This window comes from Mus musculus, chromosome 15 (genome assembly GCF_000001635.26).
Source record: "Mus musculus strain C57BL/6J chromosome 15, GRCm38.p6 C57BL/6J".
NCBI lineage: Eukaryota > Metazoa > Chordata > Mammalia > Rodentia > Muridae > Mus > Mus musculus.
The window spans coordinates 79,386,691-79,413,598 of NC_000081.6; the positions used below are offsets into that span (position 1 = coordinate 79,386,691).

Below are 26,908 nucleotides of genomic sequence, written 5' to 3' on the forward strand. Positions count from 1 at the left end.
CCAGGCGCTTCCGTCCTAGACATTGGAACTAGCTCTACACTGCCTCTATGCAAGCTTCCTAGGACTGCCTTCAAAATGTCCTCAGATGCCTTTGTGACATTCCTTCACAGGACAGTGCTGCTGTTTGAAAGGCGCTCCCGATGACACCCTCAGAAACATCAATCGAGGAAGGCTCTATGCAGGGCTTTGGGACCAAAAACAGTGTTATCTGGCATCAATTGAAAAAAAAAATCTCAAAGATACTCCAAAGATACTATGAAATAGAATTTTTTTTAGCTGATTAAAAATAAAAAATTCAGCAGGGTGTAGTGGCGCACGCCTTTAATCCCAGCACTCAGGAGGCAGAGGCAGGCGGATTTCTGAGTTTGAGGCCAGCCTGGTCTACAGCGTGAGTTCCAGGACAGCCAGGGCTACACAGAGAAACCCTGTCTCGAAAAACCAAAAACCAAAAACCAAACAAACAAACAACCAAACAAACAAATTCCCAGTGACTCTGAGTGTTCTGCATGCCCATGTTAGAGACTCTGGGGCAAATGCCTGTTTGGTTTATAAGAAGCATCTGACTGACAGAGGCAATGGAAATGTACCAGCTAATTCTGACAGCTCCTTTGTACAGTCAGTGGCTGAGACGGATCAGTGAGTGGAACACTGACTGTGAGCCAAGGCAGAAGCCCTGGCCCCTGCTGTGGCCTGCGCTGCCACAGGGGCATGGGCAGGGAGCTCTATCAGGGAAGGCAGGGTCGGGCCTTCCAGATGCTCCCTCCACAGCGCCAAAGCTCGCCCACCCTGAACACGCCAGCCAAGGAAGCCAGAAGGCCTGTGCTATCAATGACTCCAACTTTAAGGCTCATGACATCAGCTTGCCCTCTGACCTCTATGTGGAATGGATCTTACAGATAAAGGGTAACAGGAAGGGTGATTTTGCAAAATCTTACCAGTACACCAAAACCCACACTCAAAAGTCCTGGTGTTTGTTTATCTGTGTACATGTGCCGTAAGTGTGCACCATGTGCACGTGGGCGGAGACCAGACGAGGCTGTCAGGTATCCTCTGTCGCTCTTGGCCTTTCTCTCTTGGGACAGGTCCCTTGCTGAACCTGGGGCTCACTATTTTCTGGCTAGAATGACAGCAAGCTGGGTTACCGATATGCAAGGCCACATCTGGCTTTTTATTTACAATGTGCTGGGGAGCCAAACACAGGTCCTTATGATTGCAACAGAAAGGTCTCTACCCACTGAGCTATCTTAAAGCCCTAGTTTGGTTTTTGCTTGTTTTGTTTTTAGACCAGGTCTCCTCTCCGTCCCCAGTGCTGGGATTAAAAAGTATGGCAAGTTTGGGGGTTCGACTGCTATTAAAGGTGTGTAATCAATAGTACAGCTAGCCAACGGCCACTGACGCCTTGTCTTTCTGCAGTCTCTGTACTAACTGATCCCAGCACAGTCCCTTAGCCTCCAGCCCCCAGCCCCAGGCTTCAGATCATGCAGACAGTAAAGCCAAGCACTTGCTTGGCTCCCCAGTGGCCCACCTGCCTTAAGTGCTGTCACCCCACCTCCCACCGTTTGCCTGACAACTCTGAAGAGGCCAGGTCTCAAGCTGGCACTTTGTCCCCGACCCTGAGTCAGGTGGTAGAGCTAGAGTCTGAACCTTACCGAGCTGGACCTGAACAGGTGAGCTGGTGTTTATCTTGGGAGCAGAGCAAAGGCGTGTACTGTCCTGTTGCCATGGCCTCTGAGGCACAAGGTTAGCAACCAGAAGTGTGCACACTTTCAAAAGGTACAGTGTAGGGCTAGAAACGTGGCTCCGTGGGTAGAACTGTTGCTTAGAACAGCACCCTAAGTTCCATTCCTAGTACTATATAAACCAGATGTGGGGGCTCATGTCTGTAATCCCATAGAAGGCTTAGAAGTTTAAGACTAGCGTTGGCTACACAGTGAGCTGAGGCCAGCCTGGGGTGTGTAAGATTGTTTCAACAAAATTAAATGCGTAAGTAAGTAAATAAATAGATTATAGTACTGCATATGGTCTGGCATTCACACAGGGGTCTAGGCAACCCCCCAAACCTCCCATGCATAGCACTCCCATAGAGAAAAATGTAGCTCACTTGCCTCGGTAAAACCTTTAAAGGTTATAATTAGTCTCACATCAATTCAGGTCAGATTTTGGCTGCAAAATGAGTCTGCTGCTGACTAAGGAGGAATTTCTGGGGTTTCTGCAAGATCTGGAGTCTCCTGTGGTGGAGAAGGAACATGGCTAGGGAGGCTTTGCAACACAAGGACTGACTTCCACACTTACAACATTCCCCCCAAACTACTCAGCACTGACAGGAGTGGACTCCCCAGTGACCAAGGCCTCTGGCCTCCTGTCTGAGCCTCAACAGCAGAAGCCCTGTCACCCTACACGTGTGAGGTGAGCACATATCTGAGTGCCCAGGTGCTTCTCCTCTGTCCTGATCGTTATGGTAACAAGACCACTAACTCTCACCTCACCAAAAACATCACCACCACCTTGGGCCCCACCCACTCCAGCAGAACCTGGCAGTGCTCAGCTCAGCATTCCTGTTTCCCACATTCTCTAGGTCCATGATGCCAGGCACAGAGTAGGGACATGGGAAGAGGCAACTGCGAGCTACTGAGCAATGCAGAGCCTGGCCTTGTAGCCACCCAGCACGCTCTGTGGGCTCTGTCATCTGGACCCTCCGCACTGCTGACACTTTGCGGCTTGGCTTGAGCAGGAGTGTTCTGCTGGAAGGAGGTATGGAGAGAGCAAAGGATGGAAGCTGGATTACATCCACCGTCTTCTAGCCTGAGAAGGCCACACCAAGTAGAGCAATGGACTATTACAGGGGTGGAGAGGCACAGCACCATGAAGGCAAGTTTATGAAAACAGACTCTGTCACCAGCTGTCACTCAAGCAAGGGGAGAGTCACTGTCAGAATAAGGAAGTTCCCTGAGTTAGAGACACTCACCACAGGTGGGCTCACACCTGATTTCTCCATGACAACACTGTAAACTTCTGGAGGTCAAAGTTCATGTTTCAGGGCACCTGCTTTGGGGACTGGAATGTTCTGCCCTGTCCCCTACTGCCTACACATGGCCACCTTCTGTCAGATCCACAGTCTTTTCTCTCACGGCCTTTTCCACTATCATGCTATCTGGCTGGATGACAGTGACACGAGGCTGGAATGTATCTGCTGAACACTGATTTGGGGACATGGGCATGGCATGGACAATGGTGTGGAGCCAGCCTGTGCCCTCCTGATGTTTCGGTAGGCTTGTGCCAACAAGGCCTCACTCAGGAGCAGTTGAACAGGCCACTTGTGACAGATACTATGCAGCTCATAAAGGCCTTGGCCACATGCAAAGGAGACTTAACTGGTCAGAGCACCCAGACAGATGAGTGCTCTGGGCAGAGACCCTCCGGTGGCCACCATGACAAAGGACAGGGCTCATGTTGAGCCTCAGGCCTGTGGCTAATGGGAAAGAAGGAAACAAGCTTGGGGTAACCCAGCTCTCAAAACAGGGGGTAGCCAATACACTATGCTCTCCACCTTACACCAGAGGGTCAAGGGAGTGGAATGTGACCCAGAAGGGACTTGAGAACATGGCATCGGAGGGAAGTGGGAAGGCGAGTCTGGAACACATTTCAACCAGGCCCTAGGAAATGAACTGTGTCAAACCCAGGAACCCACTCAGTAAACTTCCCCTCCTCCAACACACACCATGTCTGCAGCCTCCTCTGGGAAGACAGGCCGCTGTCCCTCTGTGAGGACAGCCTCCTCACACTGCCCTCCCCACACTGTCCCCTCACACTGCCCTCCCTACTCTGCCCTCCCACTCTGCAATCCTCACACTGCCCTCCCCACACTGCCTGGCCTTTCTTCAACCTTGAGCCCTGGAGCCACGTCACCAACACCTGACTCCAAGCTCTGCCACTCTAGCTGTGTGTCAGAGACAAATTATGCAACCTCTCTCTGCTTGGCACAAAGGGCACACAGCCACGCCCAAGCCAGAGGCGCTTCCAGGAAAAAACAAGACTCAAGTACTGCACGCTGCTGCTGCCATCACTATTACTGGTCTCACACAAATGCATCCTCCCATCACAGAGGGGTGTGGTGGGGTATCACATTCCCACCAGCCGCTGAGCCCAGGCTGGCCCTACTTCTGGTCTCTGATTCTCTTTAATCTTGTGGGTGTGTGCAGTGTGCATGCTTGTATATGGTATATGTGTGTATGATGTTTGTGTGTGGTATATACGGGGTATTTATGTAATGTGTATGGTGTGTCTACGGTATATGTGTGATAGATATATATATGCATATGTGTATATGTGATGTGTGTGTGAATATGCTATATGCATGCTTGGTGTGTGTGTGTAGCATGGTATGTATGTGTGTACTATGTGTGTGTAGCCTGGTATGCATGTGTGTACTGTGTGTGTGTAGCCTGGTATGCATGTGTGTACTGTGTGTGTGTATACATTACACATGTGCAAGCAAAGACCAGGAGGATATTGGATATTACTCTGAGGAAAGGTCGAGTTCCTGTGTTTGGGTTAGAGCTGGCTGGCAGTCAGCAAGCGGCAACAGTCCTCCTGACTCTGAGATGACTTATGCATGTGAGACCACAGCCAGCTTGTTCAGTGAGTGACAGGATCTGAACTCAGGTCCTCATGGTGGTGCTTACAAAAAGCACTCTTAACCACCTAGCCCTCCCTCCAACCTCACTTCACCCCAAACCTCTCCCCTTTTTGAGACAAGGTCTCACTGTAGCTGAAGCCAGCTTGAAGTCAGGGTAATCCTCCTGCCTCAGCCTGAGTGTTGGGTTTACAAGCATGAGCCACAACACCCAGCCAGATTTTCATTCATTTCATTTCAGAGCAGAGCCCTGCCAAGCTGTAGCCACGGAGGGCACGCCCCAGTGTCCATTGGCCCCCCTCAGGCCAGGCTGCACTGGCAACAGGCAGGCAGGCACTCCTCTGGAATGTTGTTCTGTTTGTCTCATCCCCTGGGGGAAGTTCATTTTTACAGGCCTCCTCCCTTCTCCCCATAGGGACTCCCTTGAACACTGCATCTGGGCCTGTAGCCTGGGAATGAGGGGCTCTTAGACCTGGGGGGTGGAGGGCTGCTTAGCTTGACCAACCTCCAAGTGGCTGCCTTTGGAGGGAAGCCGGCCCACATCAGAGACAGACATCAGCCCACACGCTGGCCCTTCTCCAGAAGCGATTAGAGGAAAGAGTGGCTGGCCAGCAGCTGGTAGCTTTGCTTGGTGAGTCTTCTGAAAAAGGTCACATGCCTCACGACAGGACAGAGGTCCACCTCTCCCACAATACTATTCCCATCAAGACACACATGCCCTCCCCCCTGCCCCGCATTCCCACTGGAGCCTGAAGCAGAGGAGAACTTATCCAACCCTGGCCTGTTTGTGCTGGGGGTAGTATGGAGGGGGCGGGGGGGGGGGTATCAGAAGCAGAGGCAGCAACAGGGGACTCTAAGCCCTTCAGTTCCTGGGGATCACTTAACCCTGCCTTGAATTAGGCGATTTTGCTTTGGGTCTCTTTGGAGTTTTGTTGTTGTTTTATGATTTCTATGATTGTATGTGTGTAAATGTTTGCCTGCATGTTATATTTGTGTACCACATGCAAGCCTAGTGCCCGTGGAGGTCAGGAGAGGGCAATAGCTCCCTGGAACTGGAGTTAGGATGGTTTTCAGCTACCATGTGGGTGCTAGAAGTGGAACCTGGATCCTCTGCAACATCAGCAAGTGCTCTGAATCACTGAGCCATCTCTCCAGCTCTGTAGTGGGGTCTTTTGGGTTTGTCTGTTGGTCTCTCTAAGACAGAGTCGCCTTGCTAACTTTGAACTCTCTATGTAGACAAGGCCAGCCTGTCTCTTACCCCGAGTGCTGGGACTCAGAGTGTGCACCATCATGCCCAGAGTTCAGGGTTTTGGTTTTCAAATGGACCAGATTGACCTCTGGTTACTCGGTTATCTTCCACACTGAATACAAACAGATCAGCGTGCGGTCTGTAGGGCTGAGCTTTGGAGCCTCTCTAACTACCCAGTGTCCCATCTAGCACTGAGCAAGCACATGGCTGCAGAACCCTGAACCCCAACCTCCCCACTGCCTTCTGGGAGCTGGCTTTCTAAACAAAGACTACTACAGGTGCCTTCCCCTGGGTGTCAGCACAAGTCTCAGTGCAGGGTTTAGATGGCCAACCCCAAACAACAAACTTCATTCACACCTACAGAGCGAACAGGCGGCCCGTCCTGGTGCACACCCACAACAGAGTGTGCAAGGGGCTCAAGAGCAGAAAAGGCCACAGCACAGATGCCTGTCCCCACAGGGAGGGCTACACAGTGTCAAAATCAGCCAGTGGATACCTCCGCAGCAGTGAAAAAGAACAAAGGACTATTCTACAAAGCTGGATGGTCTCACTGACATGGAGAGGAGAAGCCAGGCACCAGACGCTCAAACCAGGCAGAACGAATCCCAGGTGCCGAGCTGTGAGCATCCTTACCTGGGACAGCAAGTAACCACAAGGAGTCCCAGGGAAGAGTCAGGTGCCTGGGACACAGTGCAGAAAGTCCCAAGTGATAGCAGCAGGGAATGGCCATGGCTGTAGGAAGGTCAGAGGGCAGCAGCCAAGGTGCTGGGCGAGGGAGCAAAGGCGTGGAGGTGCAGTGTCAGGGACGCCAACAGTGCAAAAGCCAGCTTCTCCAGAAAGCATGGATCCAGAGCCACCACAGAGGGGCCTGGGACACCCAGGGTGTTAGCTGCCCACAGGGAAAGCCCTGAAGGTTTCAGAGGAAGCTCACTGCAGGGGTTTAAAAGTGCCAAAGCCAGCCAACAGCAGGGGAGGAGCTAGAGGTCCTCGTTACTAAGGAACCCCAAACCTGCTCAGACATTCTGTGAAAACCAAGTTCACTGGATGGGGTCAGGGCCTAAGTGAGGCCAGCTGTCTTTGAAGGGGTGGCCTGGACTGGCCGCCTACACTGGGCAAGTGGGGAGTTCAGTTAATCCTGTTTGATTTTCTTCAAGGGATATAACATTCACGTTTCAGCCATCAGAAGTACAAGGGGAGCCAGGCCTGGTAACATTCAGGAAGCCGAAGTCAGAAGATGATTGAACCTAGGAGTTTGGAGCCAGCTCTAGGCAGGCTTGGGAGTCCCTGTTCTTTTGCAGGTGAAAAAGGCACAAAGGACAATCAGCAAGCAATGGCCAGCACAGTGCACTCCACCCCAGAGATGTCATGGTCCCAGCTTCTTGTGGCTGCCTAGGGACCATCTACATACCGGAACACTTCCTTCACTTTACAGAGGGGCTTCTGGACACGGCCCCCTCCAGTCGCTGCTTTCACTCAGCGGTTTGTCTACAACAGCCCTGACCCCTCTATGGCCTCTGCTGTGACTGCCCATGGCCGGACAGGCCATCATTTCTTTGTGTCTCCCTGGACAGAGACATTGAGGGTGAGTCCAGCTCTTGGCTATTACAAAGCAGCAGCAATGTCCAGCCATGTAACCAATCACTCTGCTCACAGAGTATCATGCCTGCAGGCCAATTCCTCATGCAGCTTCTGGAGGTTCAGAAATGCACACTGCAGACAAGTCAAGGCGGAGGCGGAGTACGCTTAAGTTGTTCACCTAGGAACTGAATCTTACTGTTGGCAATGGCGCTTGTGGTGGGGGAAGAAATGGCAGAGGAAAGCTGAGTTTTCAACAAAAAGGGCTCTAGGTGAGGAGGTGGTACTGGACCGAGATCAGACCCAACTCGCTCAGTGTTCTGCCCATCCGTGAACTAGCTCTCCTTACGTGCACATATGGGGAGACTCAGGGATGGGGGTGCAGCTCAGCAGAAGAGCCCTTGCCTAGCCGTACATAAGCTCCAGTGACTGTCCCCATCTCGGCCACAAGGAAGAATGAAAAGGCTAGACCTAGACTGTCAGCCCTCCCCAGCTCCAGCTCTGATGCCCTGGTGGACATAAATGGGTCACCAAGACACCCAGCTGTAACTGATGTCCTTGGCTGAAGGCACCAGTATGCACCAGTATGCAGGGGAGCATCAGGTGGGCCCAGTAGGGAAGAGTCGGACAGAGATCCAAGGGTCTCTAACTTCCAGTCTAGCCTTCCCACAGGAAAGAAAAGCACCGTGTATCACACTCCCTGCCACAGCTGTGGGACATCACAGTCATGCAAACACTCACACTACATGACATTCACCCTCCCTGCTCCTGGTCCATCACTAACTGTTACATAACCCATGTGCCCAACAGCCACCCGATCTAAGCATCACCCTGTAGCCAGCCAGTCATAGAGGATGGGGGCAGTCTCAGACAGGAATCCAAGTGTCCTCCCTGAGAATGAGGGCAGCTGAGGACAGCAGGACGGGGCTTCCTTCTCTTCCCCAAATCAAACCCAGCCACTAGAAAGTGTGGATGAAAGGAAAGGCCTCCTGGCCCCAGCTGAGTGGGGGAGACCTCTTCGAGAGGGACTCAGACAGTACACACACACACACACACACACACTCTGCTCCCACAGAAGCATCCGGCACTAGAGCAGCTGCTTCACGAAGCAGTAATTCAGCCTTTGCAAGTCCAGATTGCTATGTTCCTGCAACCTTAAGCCACATGTGTCGGAATACTCATGCATCACACAATGCCTTCCAGGGCGTAAGGCAGGACCCCAAGCCACTCGAGAAGACTCACTCTACCCCAGGGCTATGTCACCTACTTGTGTCCCTGGCCTCTGTGTGCGCTCCACATGGACCCACTATCTGAAGGTCCTGCCTCCCTCTCCACCTACTGTGAACCACACCCACACAGTTTTGTCTCGAGTGCCTGTCAGCCCACCCCAGGCAGGAGCCCCACAGATCAACCAGGTCCTTCATTAGAGTTTTCTACTTCTGGCAAGGTGTGCCAGGCTTTCCCAAGAGGCTGCGATCTCTCTCAGGGAGAGCAACATGGTGGCCACTCAGATCAGGAAGATCCAAAAGGCCTGCTTTCTTCTGAGGACCACAGGCAATTCACCCTCCGAGCCTCAGCCTCTCCATCTACAGAGTAAGAATTCTCAGGGCCAAGGCCACTGGGAAGTGTAGTCTGCAAAGCCCTACACAGATCATATTGAGGACAGAATGAGAGTAATTACATGGCAATATTAATACTATAAAAACGACCACGCATTTTTGCCAACACTCGTCACTGCGCAGTGTAGACGTCCACACTGAGCGCTGCTGAGCCCCTCGCTGCTCACAGGATGAACAGAGATGGAGACCAGAGGCTACAGCACCTATGGCAGCGCCTTCAGAGCTTTTCTAAAAATGACCACGGACCCTGGAGAACAGCTGTGCTCTGTAGAGTGGAGGTCCTCTGCCATGTGCCACAGGACAGAGCCTCTCCTGATGTAGCTTGTCCATAAGAAGAAAAATAGAGGTGTATGTCCCTCAGGGTGGAGAGGCTGTGTGATCTGAAAATCCCTTTTGGGGTGACAAATGCAATTACTTCAGGAGGGATGGGAAGAGAGAGGAACAGCCTCTCTTGAAGCTGTTAGAGGTGTCAACATCTTGGGATGGGCTGTGGACACCCAGGTCAAGGACCCGATAGTCTTAGCAAGAGAAACAGTCTTCACAAGATCTCTGCCCAGACTTCAGGCTGTAAAAGAAACAGGGGTGTGTGTACGCTCTTCTTCACAACCTTGAGACCTGCCAACCTGGCTCTCACCCTGGTGACCAGCCTTTCTGACCTAGGAACCCACCCAGCACAGGAAGATGAGCAGATGCCCACCGTGAGCTTAGACACAGCAAGCGGCCTGCTCAAGGCCATCGCTCCCCCCCCCCTTTTTTTTTTGCCATCCCAGGATAGAGGCAGGGGACCTCATTTCTCCTACTGAACTTCAAACAAAGCGCCAGGACCTTCACTCTTCTCGACCTGTGGCCAGCCTAGGCAAATACTTGTGACCCACGTTCAGTGAACTGTGAAACCCTGTAAACTCCTACCTAGAACGAACATCAACTCAACAGCGACGTCTTCTTCTATGGGGAAGCATGGAGAAGCTGAAATGGAGTCCGCCCGCGTAGCCCAGGGTGGCTTTGATCAGCAGGGGCTCTCCACTAGCACCGGCCACACAGCTTATCTTTATGCGGAGCTTCTCCAAGTCAGTGCTCAGCCCTTCTTGAGGGACTCCAACACACTGAAGAGCCGGAAGTGACTCGGGTCAGGCACAAAGGCTTTCTGGGTGGGACCTTCCCCTCTGGTTTCCAGCTCAGAGAAGGAAAAGGAGGTGTCTGCTGGGCTTCCTGCCTTCATACAAGCTCGAGACTTCCCTTGCCCCCTGTAGGCAGACACTGGGCACTGCTGGCCTCCAGTGATACAACCTCACTCGTAACAGACCGTCCTGTTCTAAGCCGAGCATGGCAGTGCACACCTGCACTCAAAAGTTGTAGGTGGGAAGATCAGGAGCTCCGAGCCAGCCTGGGCTACATCACACCTTGCCTCAACAAACATCAAACCAGGAATGGTGTCTACACCTTTAATTCCAGTACTTGGGAGATAGAGACAGGTAGATCTTTGTGTCTGAGGTCAGCCTAGTCATGTAGAGAGTTCTAGACCAGCCAGGGATATACAAGGAGACCTCGTCTAAAGTAAATAAATAAAACTGTCAAATAAATGAAAACTAAATCGCTGGACAGGGTGACACAGTCCTTTAATCCCAGCACTCTGGAGGCAGAGACAGAGGGCCTCAATGAGTTCAAGCCCGGCCTGATCTATATGATGCATTCTAGGATAGCCAGGACTACGCAGAGACCCCATCTCAGAAAACAAAACAAACAAACAAGCAAACATAAATAAAATCAAGGAAACAAACAGGACAACCCCACACCTGCACTCAGTGCCAGCTCCGTGCCAGGCAGTGGAACACTGCTGACTGCAGGCAGGAGGAGTCCAGCGTGTATGCTGCTATCAAGCCACAGCTAGGGCCACGCGCATGATCACAGCAGCATCTAGGACCGGGAGCTAATGCTTCCATGACGGCTCAGGCTCAGTCCAGCTCCTGAGCACCCCCTGCATGTGGCTTTCTCCTCTCTGGGGCTTTGAAGAGCAGAGTTCCAGGAATGGCTGCTGAGGATACTGCCAGCTGCGGGCTGGAGAGACAGGGCTCAGTGCTTAAGAAAGAGCACGCGCGCCTTTAATCCCAGCACTCGGGAGGCAGAGGCAGGCAGATTTCTGAGTTCGAGGTCAGCCTGGTTTACAAAGTGAGTTCCAGGACAGCCAGGGCTACAGAGAAAGCCTGTCTCAAAAACCCAAAAAAAAAAAAAAAAAAGAAAGAAAAGAAAGAACAAACACTGGCTGCTCTTGCAGAGGACCCAGATTTAATTCCCAGCAGCCACATGGCAGCTCACAATTATCTTTAACTCCAGTTCCAGGGGAACCAATGCCTTCTTCTGACCTCCCTGGGTACGCTAGACGCATGCAGGCATGAGGCAAAACTCATACACACAAAATAAAAGTTAATAAATCTCTAAAGAAGAAGAAACAAATGCTGTCAGCAACTTCTCAGTGTGCTGTACAAGCCTCCACCTCGCATCTCATAGAGCAGGGCCAGCCCGGAGGAGGAGCGCGGAGAAAACCTAAACCCAGAGGCCTCCGAGTTCCCTCCCACCTAGGAGCTCCCACTCTGCTTCCTCCCTTTCTGGTCTCCGGGAGGCAGAAATCACGTTCAATGAACATGGATGACAGTCCTGCTACAGACCGGTTTGTACGGCTGCACTGGTCTGGTCCTGCTGCTGGTGTCTCTCTGCCTCGCTAGATGCAGCTCCCCACATTAGGCCTGACAGACTAGACTCCTGAAGAAATTAAACAGCCTGCAAGCAAACAGCAAAAGCTGGTGAGAACAGGAAAGAGAGCTTGGTCCGGGAAGTACTGGCCGCACAAGTCTGAGGACCTGAGTTCGATTCCCAGCACCTGTGTGAAAGGCGTGGCATGTGGATGCACACTTAAGATTCCAGACTGGAAAGGTAGAGACAGGCAAGTCCCTGGGGCTCCCTGCCAGCTTACCTCGCCTGAGAGCCCCAGGTCCAAGTGAGAGATCTTGTTGCAAAACACAAGGTGGATGAGCAACATTGCTACCCAAGGCTAACCCTCCAGCTCCCATGCTCATACTGTGCACTAACACAAATGCTGTGTCATGATAGCCCTATAATGTCTACGCTGCTGGCACTTGCATTCTACAGATGAGGCAAACTGCAGATCCTATCCTTCCCCAGACCAGCCTTGAACCCATCCTCCTGCCTCAACCTCCAAAGTAACAGGAATACATAATGTACAATAACACCACCAGCCTAATTTTAACTATCTATCTATCTATCTATCTATTGCTTTATTGTTTGAGAGAAAGTCTCAATATGTAGTCCGGCCATCCTGGACCAGGCTAGCCTAGAACTCACAAAGCTCCATCTGCCTCTGCCTCCAGAGTGCTGGGATTAAAGGCGTGCGCCACCATGCCCCGGCTACCTTAATTTTAAGAACCATGAATTCTACCTGGTAAGTGACCTACCCAAGGACACAGTACTAATAAATGCAAGGATTTGACTTGCAATTCCTAATTCTCTTTCCAGGCCACAGGGACTGCTCAGCACTGCTCAGCCACAGCATACATGTAGTTGATAGAGGACAACTTTCAGGAGCTGGGTCTCTCCTTCCACCACAGGCTCTGGGGATCAAAGCTGGGTCATCAGCCTTACGCAGAAAGCGCCTCTACTCACTGAGCCATCTCGCTGGCCCAGATTCCGGAACCCTCAGCTGCCTATGCTCAAGCACCCACTGGGCTTTCTCCCTCAACTCCCATGCTCACATCCTACATACAGCCCGTCAGCCCCCGCCAGCTGTGCTTCTGCAAGAGTCGGCAAAGACCCCTAGTGGAGCATGTGCAGTCTCATGGCCTCTGTCCAGAGAAGGGATGACTGCCTAATTACTCATACAGGCAGGCCAGCGAGTCACTGCACCAAATCCAGCCAGCCTGGCACCTGGCAAAGTAGAGCAAGAAGTCTTCGTGGAGCTCAAAGGAAGATGAGGCGGCTGCATCCAGCTTGCCTGGCTCCACTACCAGCTACTGGGTCCTTCTAACCGCGTTCATAGAACATGGACAGTGGGTGACTGACCATACCTCCCAAGGTAACAAGAGAAGCTAAGAGCCCAGGAGACCTGGGACAATCAGGGGTTCAATCCTTAAGAAAACAAGTTCAGGGCTGGCTCAGCCGCTGACATTCCACCCTGGCGTGGTAGCACCATATAAACTGGGCACTTTACCTATATAATCCTAGGCATTGGGAGGTAAAGGCAGGAGGGTCAGAAGTTCAAGGTCACCCTCAGCCACATAGTGGATTCAAGTTCTGCCGGGAATACATGAGACCTTGTCTCCAATTAAAAAACAAACAAACAAACAAAAACAGAACAAAGAAGTTTCAGTTCAGTGGGGCCAAATGACAGAGAGCAGAAGAGACCAGCAGGAAAGCAGGGCCTGGGGCACAGTAACCTTCAGCCCCGAATATGCAAAAGAAAAACAGAGCAGAGACTAAAGAGACACCAGGGACCAAAGGGGCAGCAAACAGGAAGGAGGCAGGTCATCTTGGAGTTACATGCCAGAATGAAGGAAGCAAGATGCAGGGTGATGATACAGCCTCACAACACAGGGTGTGTGTGTCACTTCCTCTCAAACATTCAAAGGCTTTCTGTTGACCACACCGGGATCACACCAAAACCCTCCGAGAGGGAGACATGACAGGCCTCCACATCTGCTTGGGGCCCCTGCTACCCTCCTCTCCTCCTCCATGCTCCATCTCTAACTCCAGGACCAGGAAGGCACTGAGCATACCGAAGGTCAGAGTGGAAAAGCCTGGAGATTGAACCAACTGACCTGTGATGGGGAAGGTGGCAGCCCCACCTCACCGGATAGTGGAGGATAGGATGGGAACTCATGAAAGCACTTTGAACTGTGCCTGACACATGGTAAGTGCTCAAGAAACTTACCAGGGGAGCTGTTTTTCCTACTGTCCTCTGGGCCCCTTCAGAGCCCTCTCTCCCTACCCCAAGTAGAACACTGTCTCAAATGTATTAGTCACGTGCTGGGCTACCTCAGCCAACCACAGCCTTTCACAGGGGACAACCCAGGTCTCTGGCCTCTCTTCCCTGATGGCCAGCAAATTCATGGCACACAGGAGGTATTCAGCAAGCACCTGCTGCCCCCAAAAAGACCTCAGCCAAGGTCCTGGGGCAGACCCCACATTGAGCTCTGAGGGCCTAGCTCCAGGCTTCCCAACACTCACATCAAATCCCCAGTCTCATTCGCTGCTGCTACTTACTTTCAAAACAAGAAAGGCCTGGGCCCTGCCTTGCCTAGCAGCTTCTACTCCAGGGAGCACATGGAGAGAAATGAGCACAGCGGGACTGGAAATAGCACCGAGCCCCTCTTGGGGAGAGGCCTGGGCAGGCCAGCTGGCAAACAGAAGCAAAGCCTCAAAGGCAGGGAGTCCTGGAGGGCCGAGGACACGGCTCAGCAGCACACTGCCTGCCCAGAGTGCCTGAGGTCCCGATCCAGTGCACAGGACCAAAAGAGGGGAAAAAATGGGAGAGAGCAGCCAGCCGACAGGCCTGGTCCACAGAACTAGGACAAGCTGCCCACTGATCCCCTCCCACCCGGAAGCTCTTCTCTCCTCCCTAGTCCAACCCCACCACCCTGGGAGCAATCTACAAGGCATCCCCCAGGATTACACAAGGACGCCCAGGTCACCTATGGCTCTTAGGGGAGTATTTAGAGCCCCACCACCCACACTGGCCAGTGGGGTCGCTATCTATGTCCACCTCCGCAGCAGACTGGGAGCCTCTAGAAGAAGGTATTAGATCCTGTTCCTCTGTGTTCTACTCCAGGGACATCAGGGAGAGCAGTGAGCCAGCAGGGCCGGGAGACAGCCCTCAGCCGGGCGCATAGTAGATGCTCAGTAAGTTACAAGGCAACTTGGGCAAGACCCAGGGATGAAGGATGCTACCAGAGCCTACTAGTCCCACACTGACAAGGGAGTCACTTAATCCCCATCCCGTCCCACCCCACCCGCCTTGACCTGCTGCCTCAGTTTCCTAACCCACATCTATGCCCGATACATTATTGGCACAGCTGCCCTGAGAACAAACTGGGAAAATACACATGGAAAGCAAGAAGTCTCTGAGGAATGTTAGTCACCCAGCTTTGGCTCGACTGTCCCTTTGTACTGAAGCCTTTTTTTTTCTTTTTCCTTTTTTTTTTTTTTTTTTTTTTTTTTTGCTGGCTTGTCCATCCCCCCCACCCCCCACCCCCCAGCACTGAATCCACCTCCATACTCCTCAGTCTTTTGTCTTCTGTTTCTGGAATCCCTGTGATTCTTTCCAATTCTGATTCTGCCCCAAGCACCTGAGAGCTCTTCGATGCCTCGATCCTCACATCTGTGTGCGGGGTGAGCACCAGTCTAGCTTCTGGGGCTCCCACACCCAAGGGTTCCAACTCCGGCCCTGCACAGAACTCTCAAGATACTCAGATGTGCCGAGCCCAAGGGCCCACCAAACTTGTTGACACGAAGAGGGATGCTGCAAACAGCCTGTCAAAAAAGCCAGACCGTGGAGACCTGCACCTCCCCCTGCTGCTGATGCTGGTGGGGTGTGTGTGTGTGTGTGTGTGTGTGTGTGTGTTGGCTGAGTCTGCAGCACTTGCCTCCAGGGCACAGATTGCTACTTCTCTCCTTACATAAAGCACCTGGCAGCCAGATGAATAATACATAGACCTTCACCTCACACCCAGGTATCAGGCAGGCAGACACCTGCTTTGCCCCACCAAGGCCTCCAAGGAGGGAGGGATGAGATGTCCCGCCTCATACAGTCCTCCAAGAAAGGATACAAACTAAAAATCCGAGCCCGTTCCCCAGACTCCCTAGCTTTGCCACTGCCTGGAGCTCCTTAGCCCCAAGCTAAGCATCCAAGCAAGGTGTCCAAGGGCGTGCCCAGGCAAACAGGCACCACACACCCAAACCAATCTCTAGGGTTCCTTTGAACACCCAGCATCCTGGGAGCCCCAGATCCCTATCCCCCTTCAAATCTACTGACCTGTGTGCAAAGCGCGCGCACACCCCCATTTACGCATGTACCGTCTCAAGGGCCGACCACCGGGCCAGGTCAAAGCCACTGCACTGAGGACCGACGTCTCCCCGCCCCGTTCGGTCGTGCCAGGCTGCAGCACACCCACCGCGGTGCGCACAGTCCCATCGGTAAGAGGCTGGGCCCCGCGCCGCCCACCCCGACTCCCCCACGAGCAGGTCCGGTTACACTCAGGGCCCCGCCACGCTGGCGAAGCGGGCACACCCACGGGCCGCTTGGGGGCCTCCGAGTCCCTGCCTCCCCGCGGGAAGTCCCCAGAGTGGAGTTCTCCCCAAGGTGCAGCCCCCGCCCGGTCCCCGTTCATCCCGTGCATCCGCCGCCCGGGTACCTCAGGAGCCCATGGCGCTGGAGACTGCAGGCGGAGCAGGCGGCGCCGCAGCCCGGTATCTCGGCCGCCGCTGGCGCGTCCCGAGCCCCGCCGGGTACCGCCGCGCCGCGCCTGCGCACTAGGAACGCCGCTGGCGGGGGCGGGGCCGGAGCGCGCCGCTGAGGTCACTCGCCGAGCCTTAAAGGGGCCGCGCGCTGCGAAGCACCACGCGCAATCTCGGGTCAGGAGAATGGTGAGGTCCTCTTGCAACTCGCAAACGCACCGCGAGAGACCCAGGGCCCAGGTTTCCTAGTCCAGTCCCACCCACCACAGTCCTGGGATGCACAGTCTGACCCGCGGGATACAGACTGTCCCGGACACTCGCGAGCTAGCTTGAGTTTCAATTCTCTGAAAGCCTTGTATATGCCAACGCTGAAGGTGAAACGAAATCTAGTTGACGTTTGAGACAGGGAGGGTGAGTGTGAGACTGTGGAACGGACTTCCACGGAACGTTTTGTATAGTTATGCAAAATGAAACTGCTCTAGTGGAGCTGCCCCACCTCATTCCTAGCAGCCTAACGAACCGATTCTAGAGGAGTCATTCCAGCCCCTACCCCACTTTGATTTGTGAGGTCCTCGTCTTACCCAGATGACTGAAATGTGTAATATGCAACCAAGTTTATTTTTATCTCCAGCTCCAAATGTCTACCGACGCCTCTTACTTAGCGGGCTCAGCTGCTTTCCCCTCCACACACATTTCTTCTTCACAGCATTCCCCAATCCCTGCTTCCAGTCTTCAAGCCAGAAAGTCTAGTATTATCCTTGAGTGCTGCCCTCCCTCTCCCCCTCGTCCCATCAGCTTGGGCAAGACATCCTGTATCCCTAGACTCTGACCTCCACACTACTGAACTGCTGTCATGTCCAGGCTCTGCCCAGGTACTGTGAGCATCTACTTAGCCCGATTTTCCAACCTTGTCCTCGGCGGGTCTGTGCCAATGTGAGAATCAGGGATTCCTTTAAAAATCCAAATCGTTGGAGGAATGCTTGCTTACCATTCACCAGACCCTCAATATAATTCTTTGCACCAAAGTAAACAAACAAACGAACCCACCCAAGATGAACTATATGGCACTTTGCTCAAAACCCTTAATTAGTTCCTCATGCCATTCCAAATGAAGCCAACATCTGCAGATCTCTGCACAGCCTTGATCCAGCATCACCCTCCGCAGGCATGCCTGGCCTCATCTCCTTTTCCTGAACACTGACCTCTTGCTTTCCCTACAACCAAGTACAAGCATTCAGCTTCCATGCCTTTGCACCTGCTGTCCCCTCTGCTGGGGCTACAGTTTCCCCAGACATGTCTTCAAAGTCTTGCTTGGCTGGCTTTACTAGGGAAGCTGAAGCAGGATTGTTCTGAGACAAATACCTCCTTCCCAGAGTAAGATTGCTGAGCCCCTCACCTGCAGTCCATAGTCAACATCTCACTGTGCCCTGTTCTCCTAATAAAAGTTCATTTCTAACACGTATCGATTGTTTTCCTATCTTATTATCCATCTTCCTAGTGAACAGACTGTTGCATTAACTTTGGGGAGATACGTGCCCCAAATAGGAAGGCACCCAAACAAACCAAAGATTCTACACATCTCCCTCCATGAACCTGTGAGTTTATTGGTCATACTATGGCAATGTGGGTGAGGGGTGGGGTTACTGGCATCTGTAATATGTAATTCCCCTCCCCTCACCCCTGTCCCCAAATGACCTTTGGGAGTTAAGAATTCTTGGGAGGTAGAAAATTCTAGAAGCAAGCCACTCCCATAAAGCTGGGGGGGGGGGGGGCTCATTACCCATGCTGGACTGGGACTTATTTCTTTCTTCTTTTTTGTTTGTTTGTTTGTCTGTTTTTAATCACCCTTAAGAAGCAACCGTTCACTCTTGCTCCTATAAGCAGCTGACAGACTCGTTGACTGTTCTTTAACCAAGCTAGATGGAGCAGAATCATTCCTTTATTCTGTGGTCAGTCCCTTCCCTGGGATGAGGAGACATTTGTTCATGTCTCCCCAGGAAAAGTGCATGCAGCAAGGATGAAGATGTCTGACAGTTTCTTGTTTCCTGATGAAAATTAGTATGCTGCACTGGGAGTACTGGCAAGCACGTACTGAAAGTATCTGTAACATGGACAAATATAATAGCTAGGTCCTAAGGGGGAAGCTCGGGGTACTTGAGGGGCCTGAGTTCAGCCCTCATGACTACATGACTGAAGGAGAAAACCAGCTCTGACCTAGAGGCACACACAGTGACATGAGTGCACACACACACACACACACACACACACACTAAATAAATAGATAAAATTTTTTCAAAGACAAAAAAAGCCAAGAATAGTAGCCTTTAAATGCATCATATCGGAAGCAGGAGCACTAAGTAGATCTCTGTGAGTTCAAGGTTAGCCTGGTCTATGTAGCAAGTTCTAGACCAGCCATGGCTACATAGTGAGACAGTCACTCAAAGAAATAAATAAGATGAGTGATAGCAGCGCACGCCTTTGTTCCCAGCACTAGGGAGGCAGAGGCAGGTGGATCCCTGTGAGTTTGAAGCCAACCTGATCTACAGAATGAGTTCCAGGACAGCCAGGGCTATGTAGAGAAATCCTGTAGACAGAGAGATGAAATGACCTCTTTTGTCTTAGTCAGGTTTTTTGGTTTTGGGGGGTTTTTTGCTTGTTTGTTTGTTTGGTTTGGTTTTGGGTTTTTTTGTTTGTTTGTTTGTTTTGTTTGTTTTTTCGAGACAGGGTTTCTCTGTGTAGCCCTGGCTGTCCTGGAACTTATTCTCAGGCTGGCCTCAAACTCAGAAATCTGCCTGTCTCTACCTCCCAAGTGCTGGGTTGAAGGTGTGCACCACGACTGCCCAGCATTTAGTTAGGGTTTCTATTCCCACACAAAAAAAAATGACCAAGAAAAGCAAGTTGGGGAGGAAAGGTTTTATTCAGCTAACACTTCCACATTGCTGTTGATCACCAAAAGAAGTCAGGACTGCAACTCACATAGGGCAGGAACTTAGAGGCAGGAGCTGATGCAGAGGCCATGGAGGGATGCTGCTTACTGGCTTGTTTTCGTTTAGAACCCAGGACCACCAGCCCAGGGATAGCACCACCCACAGTGGGCCCTCCTACTCTTGATCACTAATTGGGAAAATGCCTTACAGCTGGATCTCCTGGAGGCATTTCCTCAAGGGAGGCTCCTTTCTCTGTGCTAATTCCAGCTGTGTCAAACTAACACATGAAACCAGCCAGTACATCTTCCCAACCCAGGTTTGAAATGTACAGCTTCTCAGTGTTTCCTGAAGAGTTGCTATCTCCTGTGGGCAAATTCCTTGCCCCAACTGTCACTGTGTCTACACCACTTACAAACCAGATCAGTCTGATAGTCCCTGCCCCCTCCAGAGCTGTTGGACCAAATCATACCCAAATCTAGATTCTTAGTCCCTGCACCCCAGGGGTACTCATGGTTCTCAAGTAACAGCCGCCTTGTCTGGCAGGGCACAGGCAGGTGCTGGGTATTTTTAGGCATGCGTTGCCAGAAAAGGGTCTCAAAACAGAAAGTCACCTGACCTGGTGACAGAGCTTTTGACAGGTGGCACCAGGAGCCAGGGCTGGTTGCTCCCCTCACCACTTAGGCCTACTGAACAGATGAGGGCCAGCAAGCTAGCTTGGTGGTGGCATTTGCCGGGAAGCTTGGGGACTGAAGTTAGGTCCCGAGGACCCACATGATGGAAAATAGGGCACTGTGCCATGTGAGCCCCTCCCCTGTCATGTCATATACACGCACAAATAAATTTATGTAAAGATAGAGGTAAGACTACATCTCCTCCCCCACTTCGTACAGACTTATTCTCAGCATTCTATCTGTCCTTTCTACTCAAAGATCTCTCATCCCTCGCCAGTCTGCTCTCCAAGTCTGTGGCCACCACCCTGCTTCAGCCTGCTTCGACTTCTAGGCCATTCTCCTTACACCTGCCCATCAGTGCTAAAGGAACGTCTTTCCCCACTCACAGCTCCACCCCCTTTCTCCACAACTCCACCCCTTTCTCGTCTTCTTGTTCCTTTTCCTTCTTGTTCATCTATTTGCTGCAGTGCCTAGAACCCAGGACCTCTGCTTGTGGGGCACGCTGCTGTTCCACTGAGCTAAGCCACAGCTACTAGACCTAGACCGGTATTTTTGTTTTGAGATAGGGCCTCGTTCTCCTTCTGTTGCTTGGTTTACCTCGGAACTGACTAGGTAGCCCACGCTGGCCTCAAACTTCCTTAGCCTCACGAACCGTGGGATCACAGACTCTTCCCTGTTCTGATCAATTCGTTTTTCCCTAAGGGAACCTTAGAAACAACCTCACAGCCACTGAAGAAAGTTAAAGAAATAGAGTGATCCACACAATAACTCTCTCTCTCTCTCTCTCTCTCTCCCTCTCTCTCTCTCCTTTTTAATGTGCATGGGTGTTTCGCCTGCAAATACATGCCTGGTTCCCTCAGAAGGTACAGGTGCCCTGGAACTGGAGTTATGGTTATAAACTGCCATGTGGGAATGCTCTTAACAGAGGAGCCATCTCTCCAAACCCTTTAAAACAGTCTCTCTGTGTGTATGTATGCATGTGTGTGTGTATGGGAACACACATATATATACAAAATTACACAATCTGAAAGCAATTACACAGGTCGGAGAGATGGCTCAGCGGTTAGGAGCACTGGCTGCTCTTCCAGAGGTCCTGAGTTCAATTCCCAGCAGCCACATGGTGCCTCACAACCATCTGTAATGGGATCCTGTGCTCTCTTCTGGGGTGACTGGAGACAGCTACAGTGTACTCATATACATAAAAAATAAATCTTTTAAAAATAAAAGTAATTGCACAATCTGAAAACATGATTTCTCCACATGATTAGTCTTGCTATGGAGGAAATTATTAGGACCCGTAGTGTACAATAAAGGCGGGGAGAAATTTGCGTGGCAGCCTGGCTTGAACTCTATTTTTAAGAAGTGCTGAAAGGAAGAGATTGGCAGGAGCACGAACAGATGGGCTATCACAGGCGCCTTCTAAGCAGTAGGGTTATGAGTGGTGGGTTGAGGGTTTGTTTTTTGTTTTTGTTTTTGTTTTTTTTTTATTTTCCAAAATTTGTTTTCGAAAGCCTGTAGTATTTTCAAATACTACAGGCAAAGTATTATTTAAAGAAATGATGTATTGCCCCATCTGTGTTTTCTGCTCATTGTGCAGTACCCTCCAGCTGTCTGCTGGGGGAGAGAGGGGCTTTCTGCAGGGCAGGGATGCAGGATCAGTTCATCTTTACATCTTCCTAGGACTGGCTCAGTAAATAGTCACTGACAAAGAGCCTACCCAATCCTGGGAAGGAGACTGCAGCTCACTGCAAGGCTACCCCTCTCCCAGTCCACTCCTAGCGTCTGGTAGGAAAGCGGAGAACAAGGATCCAAAGCCTCCGATGTGCATGCTAGTGAGCGACCCAGCTCATCATCGCTATCCCCCTGTCTCCGAGGACACTGTAGGAGATCCAATCATGTGCCTCAGAGAGTCAGTGTGAGTAGTAGGCAGAAAGCACTTCCTGGTGGAATGACCTTAGGCATATGGCTTTGCTCCTCTGAGGCTCAGTTGTCCCACCTGCCAGTGTTTTGCTGATGTGTCCAGAGCAGTAACTGCTGAAAACCCCAATTCAAGCCCTTTAAGAATCAGACCCTCTGGTTGCAACAGGCTGACATCTAGCACAATGCATGCTAAATACAGAAGCAATGGGCTCACTTAAGGAGGAAGTTCAAAGTAGAGGATTTGAGAGCTCATGCAGGGTCAATAGGGGACCTTTCTTGAGTCCTTCTGTCTTTTGCTCACTCTCCCACCCCTGCTCCTGTGGTGTGGGGTGATGTGTGTGTGTGTGTGTGTGTGTGTGTGTGTGTGTGTGTGTGTGTGTTGGCTGCATTCCCAGCTGCCCTGTCACCTCACTGACTGAGAATGCTACCCTTTCCCAAGGATTCCTGTCTATCTCAGGATGGCCTGATTGGCCCAGCTTGTGGTAAGCTTCCATCTCTGAGCCAATCACTAAAGAGAGGAAATGATGAGCCAGGCCTGGATGAAGATCAGCCCTGAGAGACAGTAGATAGAGACAGTGCTTCTGAACCCAGGGCACTCAGGATGGATATGGTGGGTACCTGAAGAAGGTAGGTATCACAGTCAGAAGGGAGAAGGAGCGACGGGGAGGAAGCTCGGAGGGGAGCAGATCAGGAAGTTGGGGTGACTTTCCCAATGTCACCCAGAAAAGAAGAGCAACCTCACCCAGAGCAGAGAAATAGGAAGTAGGGCTGAGCCTGGTTTGAACCAGCGCTGTCAGGCAGAGGGAGCAACCTTAGTTAGGCAAGTGCTTAAGCCCCACTACAGCGTTTCCTCAGCTGGACCATAAGCCCTCTTTCAGGGTCAGTGCCAGTCTGGTTGGGGGCTGGTTTCATGCCTCTCACATCAGAAGGTGGGGAATCCAAATCTAGCTTTGGATACATAGCAAGTTCAAGCCTAGCCTTTGGCATATGAGACCCTGTCTCAAAACAAAACAAAACAAAAACAAAACAAAACAGTTAAACAAAAAGAGAAAAGCTGCATGTAACAGCTCACACCTGTAATCCAAACACTTTTAGGAGGCTGAAGCAGGAGGATTGCCACAAAGTTGGAAGCCAGCCTAGACTACATGGTGAGTTCAGGTTACCCTCACAGAGTGAGACCCTGTCTTGAAAGAGTGAGGGGCAGGTGAGATGGCCCAGTAAGTAAGGGTGCCCAAGCCTGATAACCTGAATTTAGTCCTGAGAATGTACAGAGAGAGAGAGAGAGAGAGAGAGAGAGAGAGAGAGAGAGAGAGAGAGAGAGATAATATAAATACACCTTTAATTTTTTAACTTTTTTTGAGACAGTGTTCTTTGTGTAGTCCTGGGCTATTCTGGAACTTTCTCAGTAGACAAGGCTGGTCTTAAACTCATAGAGATCCACTTGCCTTTGCCTCCCAAGAGTTGGCCTGGCCACCACCACCTGGCTAAATAAATCATTTTTTTCTTTCGAAACAGGGTTTCTCTGCATAGCCCTGGCTGTCCTGGAACTCACTCTGTAGACCAGGCTGGCCTCGAACTCAAAAATCCGCCTGCCTCTGCCTCCCGAGTGCTGGGATTAAAGGCGTGTGCTACCACCACCTGGCAATAAATCATTTTTAACAAAAGAAAAAAATGTTGTTTATAAAATACACACTAGATGTCTCATTTGCGCAAATGTGTATACGATGTAAAATATGTAGGCAATTTCTTTAAGATATTTTATGGGCACTCCCTTAATCTCAGAACTCCAAAGGCAGAGGTAGGTGGATCCCAGTGAGTTCAATATCAGCCTGGTTTTCCTAGAGTGAGACAGTTTCAAACAGAAAAGTATTTCTTATTTTATTGATCATGTGCATGTGTGTGTGCACGTATCTCTGTGTGGGTGTGTGCGGTTACCTGCAGAGACCCAGGAGTTAGAGCCTCTGGAACTGTATAGTCATAGGCAGCTGTGAGCCACCATCCATTTGTGAGTGCTGGCATCCGAACTCAGAAGAGGGCATCAGATCCCCTGGAGCTGGAATTACAGATACACAGAGCTTAGCAAGCCACAGTGGCTGCCATTTGGCAGATGAAGAAACCAAAGCACAAGGACACAGTATTACTTGGCACAGGTCATCCTGAGTGGCCCTGCACACAGGTTAACTAATGGTTAACTGTGAAATGAATCTAGAACACTTTCCTATCACATGAGATGGGGACTGATTTAGCCAGCAAGAGAGAGCTCAGGCAACAACACTTCTTTTTATGAGTACACTGTAGCTGTCTTCAGATATACCAGAAGAGAGCATCGGATCCCGTTACAGTGGTTGTGAGCCACCATGTGGTTGCTGGGAATTGAACTCAGGACCCTTGGAAGAGCAGTCGGTGCTCCTAACCACTGAGCCATCTCACCAGTGCAACAACACTTCTTGTGGAGGTGTGACATTCAGAACACTGATGGTCACCACGAAACAGAACAAGGCCAATCCCGGGGAGCCATCTGGGGTGTGTGAATGAGTGAGTGACATGGGCCTGAGGTGGAGACCCAAGAGAAGAACTCTGCTTTCTCTGTGGCTCCCAGTTGTGCCCACCCCTGTCCCTACAGTGCCCTCTGCAAACCCCGTGCTAACAGAAACAGGTCTGGGGTCAGATCCTTAACATACCCCCAGGCTGCCAGGCTGAGAGTCAGAAATACTGCCCTCAGGAACGGAAGGGAAGCCTGGGCTAACCCTTGTCAGTTTGAAGGGATTTTGAACTTCTGGGTGTGTCTCTGGAAAGGTTTGACTGAAGAGGGCAGCATTGTCCTGTAGGTTGAACTGAGGGAGGGAGCGAGCTGAGCAACCAGGATCCATCTCTCTCTGCTTCCTGACTGTGGACTCAGATGTGAGCAGTCTCTTCATACTCCTGATGCCCCAACCACGAGGGCTCTACCCCCACAATATGAGCCCAAATATGTATTTCTTCCTTAAGCTTCTTACGTTTCTTCTGGCTAGTGGTTTGTCACAACAGAAAGAAAAGCAGAAGAGGGCGTGCAGGGAGCTGAAGGGTTAGTCCTGGAGGCCTGGGTGTTCCAAGTCTAGGCCTGCCCAGGGTAAACCTGGATGATTTGACTTCAAAGGCAGAGGTGGGGCTCGCCACAATCACAGGTGCTTTGAAGGAGCAGGATGAAAAGCCCGGGAGATATAATTACCTGCAAGCATCTCCAAAGGGCGAGGAGGCTCGCTGCCAGCTACCAGCCCTGTGGTAAGGGTCTCCAGTGAGGCCTCCTTAAAGGGACAGTGTTCCTCCCTAGAGCCCCAGGATGGGTCTTTAACCTCAGCACAATGGCTGTTTGTCGAGCCTGGCCTGTCTGGGTGGAAAGCAATGAGAAAGCTGGAAAGCCAGCCAGCAGGGTGTGTGAGCACCCAGCTGTGTGAGATCCTTTCCATAGAATAGAGTGGTCCTGAGGCTGGAGAGGTGGCTCCTCTGTGCTCCTTCTGCTCTTCCAGCCAACCTGAGCTTGAGTTTCAGCTTCCTCTCCACCTTCAGGGGATCTGGCATCTTCTTCTGGCCATGTGTGTGTACCTGCACACACATGTGACATTCCCTCACACAGACACATACACTCAAATAAAAGTGTGTGTGTGCGTGCATGTGTGCGTGTGTGCGTGTGTGTGTGTGTGTGTGTGTGTGTGTGTGTGTGTGTGCGTGTGTGTGTTTAAAGGAGGAAAAGGAAAATGGTCAGTAGAGATTCCTTTCCACCAGGCTTGGTGTTATTTGAACCCACTGACCACAGCCCTTATTCCAGCCCCAACCTAGCCGCTCTGCCCCTCCAGCAGAGCCCCCTCCCCCTTACCCACCTCCTAGCTTTCTCTCTCTGCTCTCATGGCTTCCAGAAATGTTACTCCAAAGCCTCCAGACTTTATGTAATGTAATGTAACCCCCACCCCCACCCCCAAACTGCCAGCAGTTCAAGCACCCTTGCCTTCTGCCTGGGTGGTGACCATAGCTCCTTCCTCCAGTCTCCCTGCCCACTGCTGTCCTCCAGCGAACATTCATCATGCCTGTTCCAACTCACAGAGGCCAGTGGGGCCTAAGCCGGCCAAGCAATGGCGGATGGGGCACTTGAAGGCATTAGTACTCAGTTTACAGATGTAGAAGCTGGGGCTCAGGGGAGTTGAGCTGCCCAGAGATGGTCGCTTGTGCCTGAACTAAGACACAAGACTGCGGTACATTTCTTAAAATTGTATTTATTTTATGTGCATGGGGTCTTCTCAGATGCTCTGGAAGTGGTGTTACAGGCAGTGGTGAGAGGCCACGTGGGTGTTGGGAATTGAATCCGAGTCGTCTGGAAGAGCAGCCTCTGGTTAAGAGCAGTCAGTGCTCTTAATCTCCGAGCCGTTTCTCCAGCCCCAGAACAGCTGTATATTTAAGAGGCTAGCCTGGGCTACAAAATGAGACAGTTTCAGAGAGAGAGAGAGAAAGAGAGAGAGAGAGAGGAGGAGGAGGAGGAGGAGAGAGAGAGGAGGAGGAGGGGGAGGGGAGGGGAGGGGAGGGGAGGGGAGGGGAGGGGAGGAAAGAAAACAGTAGGCTGCAGAGATGGCTCAGTGGTTAGGAGCACTTGCTGCGCTGTTCTTGCAGAAGGCAGGAGTTTGGTTCCTAAAACCCACATCAAATGGCTCACAACTGTAACTGTCAGCTCCAAGGGAGGCAACACCATCTTTCTGGCCTCCATGGGCACCTGCGCGAACATGTACACACACACCAACATGGACATAATTTTTGGGGAAAATTTTTCAAGAGAAAAAGGTTTGGAGGAGAGAGTTGTCAATAGAGTATCTGGTGGCCAAACTTGA

General features: G+C 51.4%; 1 protein-coding gene across 8 annotated transcripts in view; it reads right to left on the reverse strand.

Moving 5' to 3' along the window:
* Nucleotides 1-16,613, reverse strand: part of Tmem184b (transmembrane protein 184b) — a 42,620-nt gene extending 26,007 nt beyond the window's left edge. For 2 of the 8 annotated variants that reach the window (XM_006520806.3, XM_030248501.1), the window contains exon 1: nucleotides 9,986-11,933. Coding sequence is in view for 2 of the 8 variants with exons in the window: in XM_006520805.4 (XP_006520868.1) it covers nucleotides 16,116-16,144 (29 nt within the window). In the remaining 6 variants the exon portion in view is untranslated. Of the gene's footprint in view, nucleotides 1-9,985; nucleotides 11,934-16,115; nucleotides 16,286-16,494 lie in introns of those variants that run through there. The other 6 variants (NM_172608.1, NM_001253819.1, NM_001253820.1 and 3 more) reach the window with 6 other exon arrangements.
* Between the last annotated feature and the right edge of the window lie 10,295 nt (nucleotides 16,614-26,908).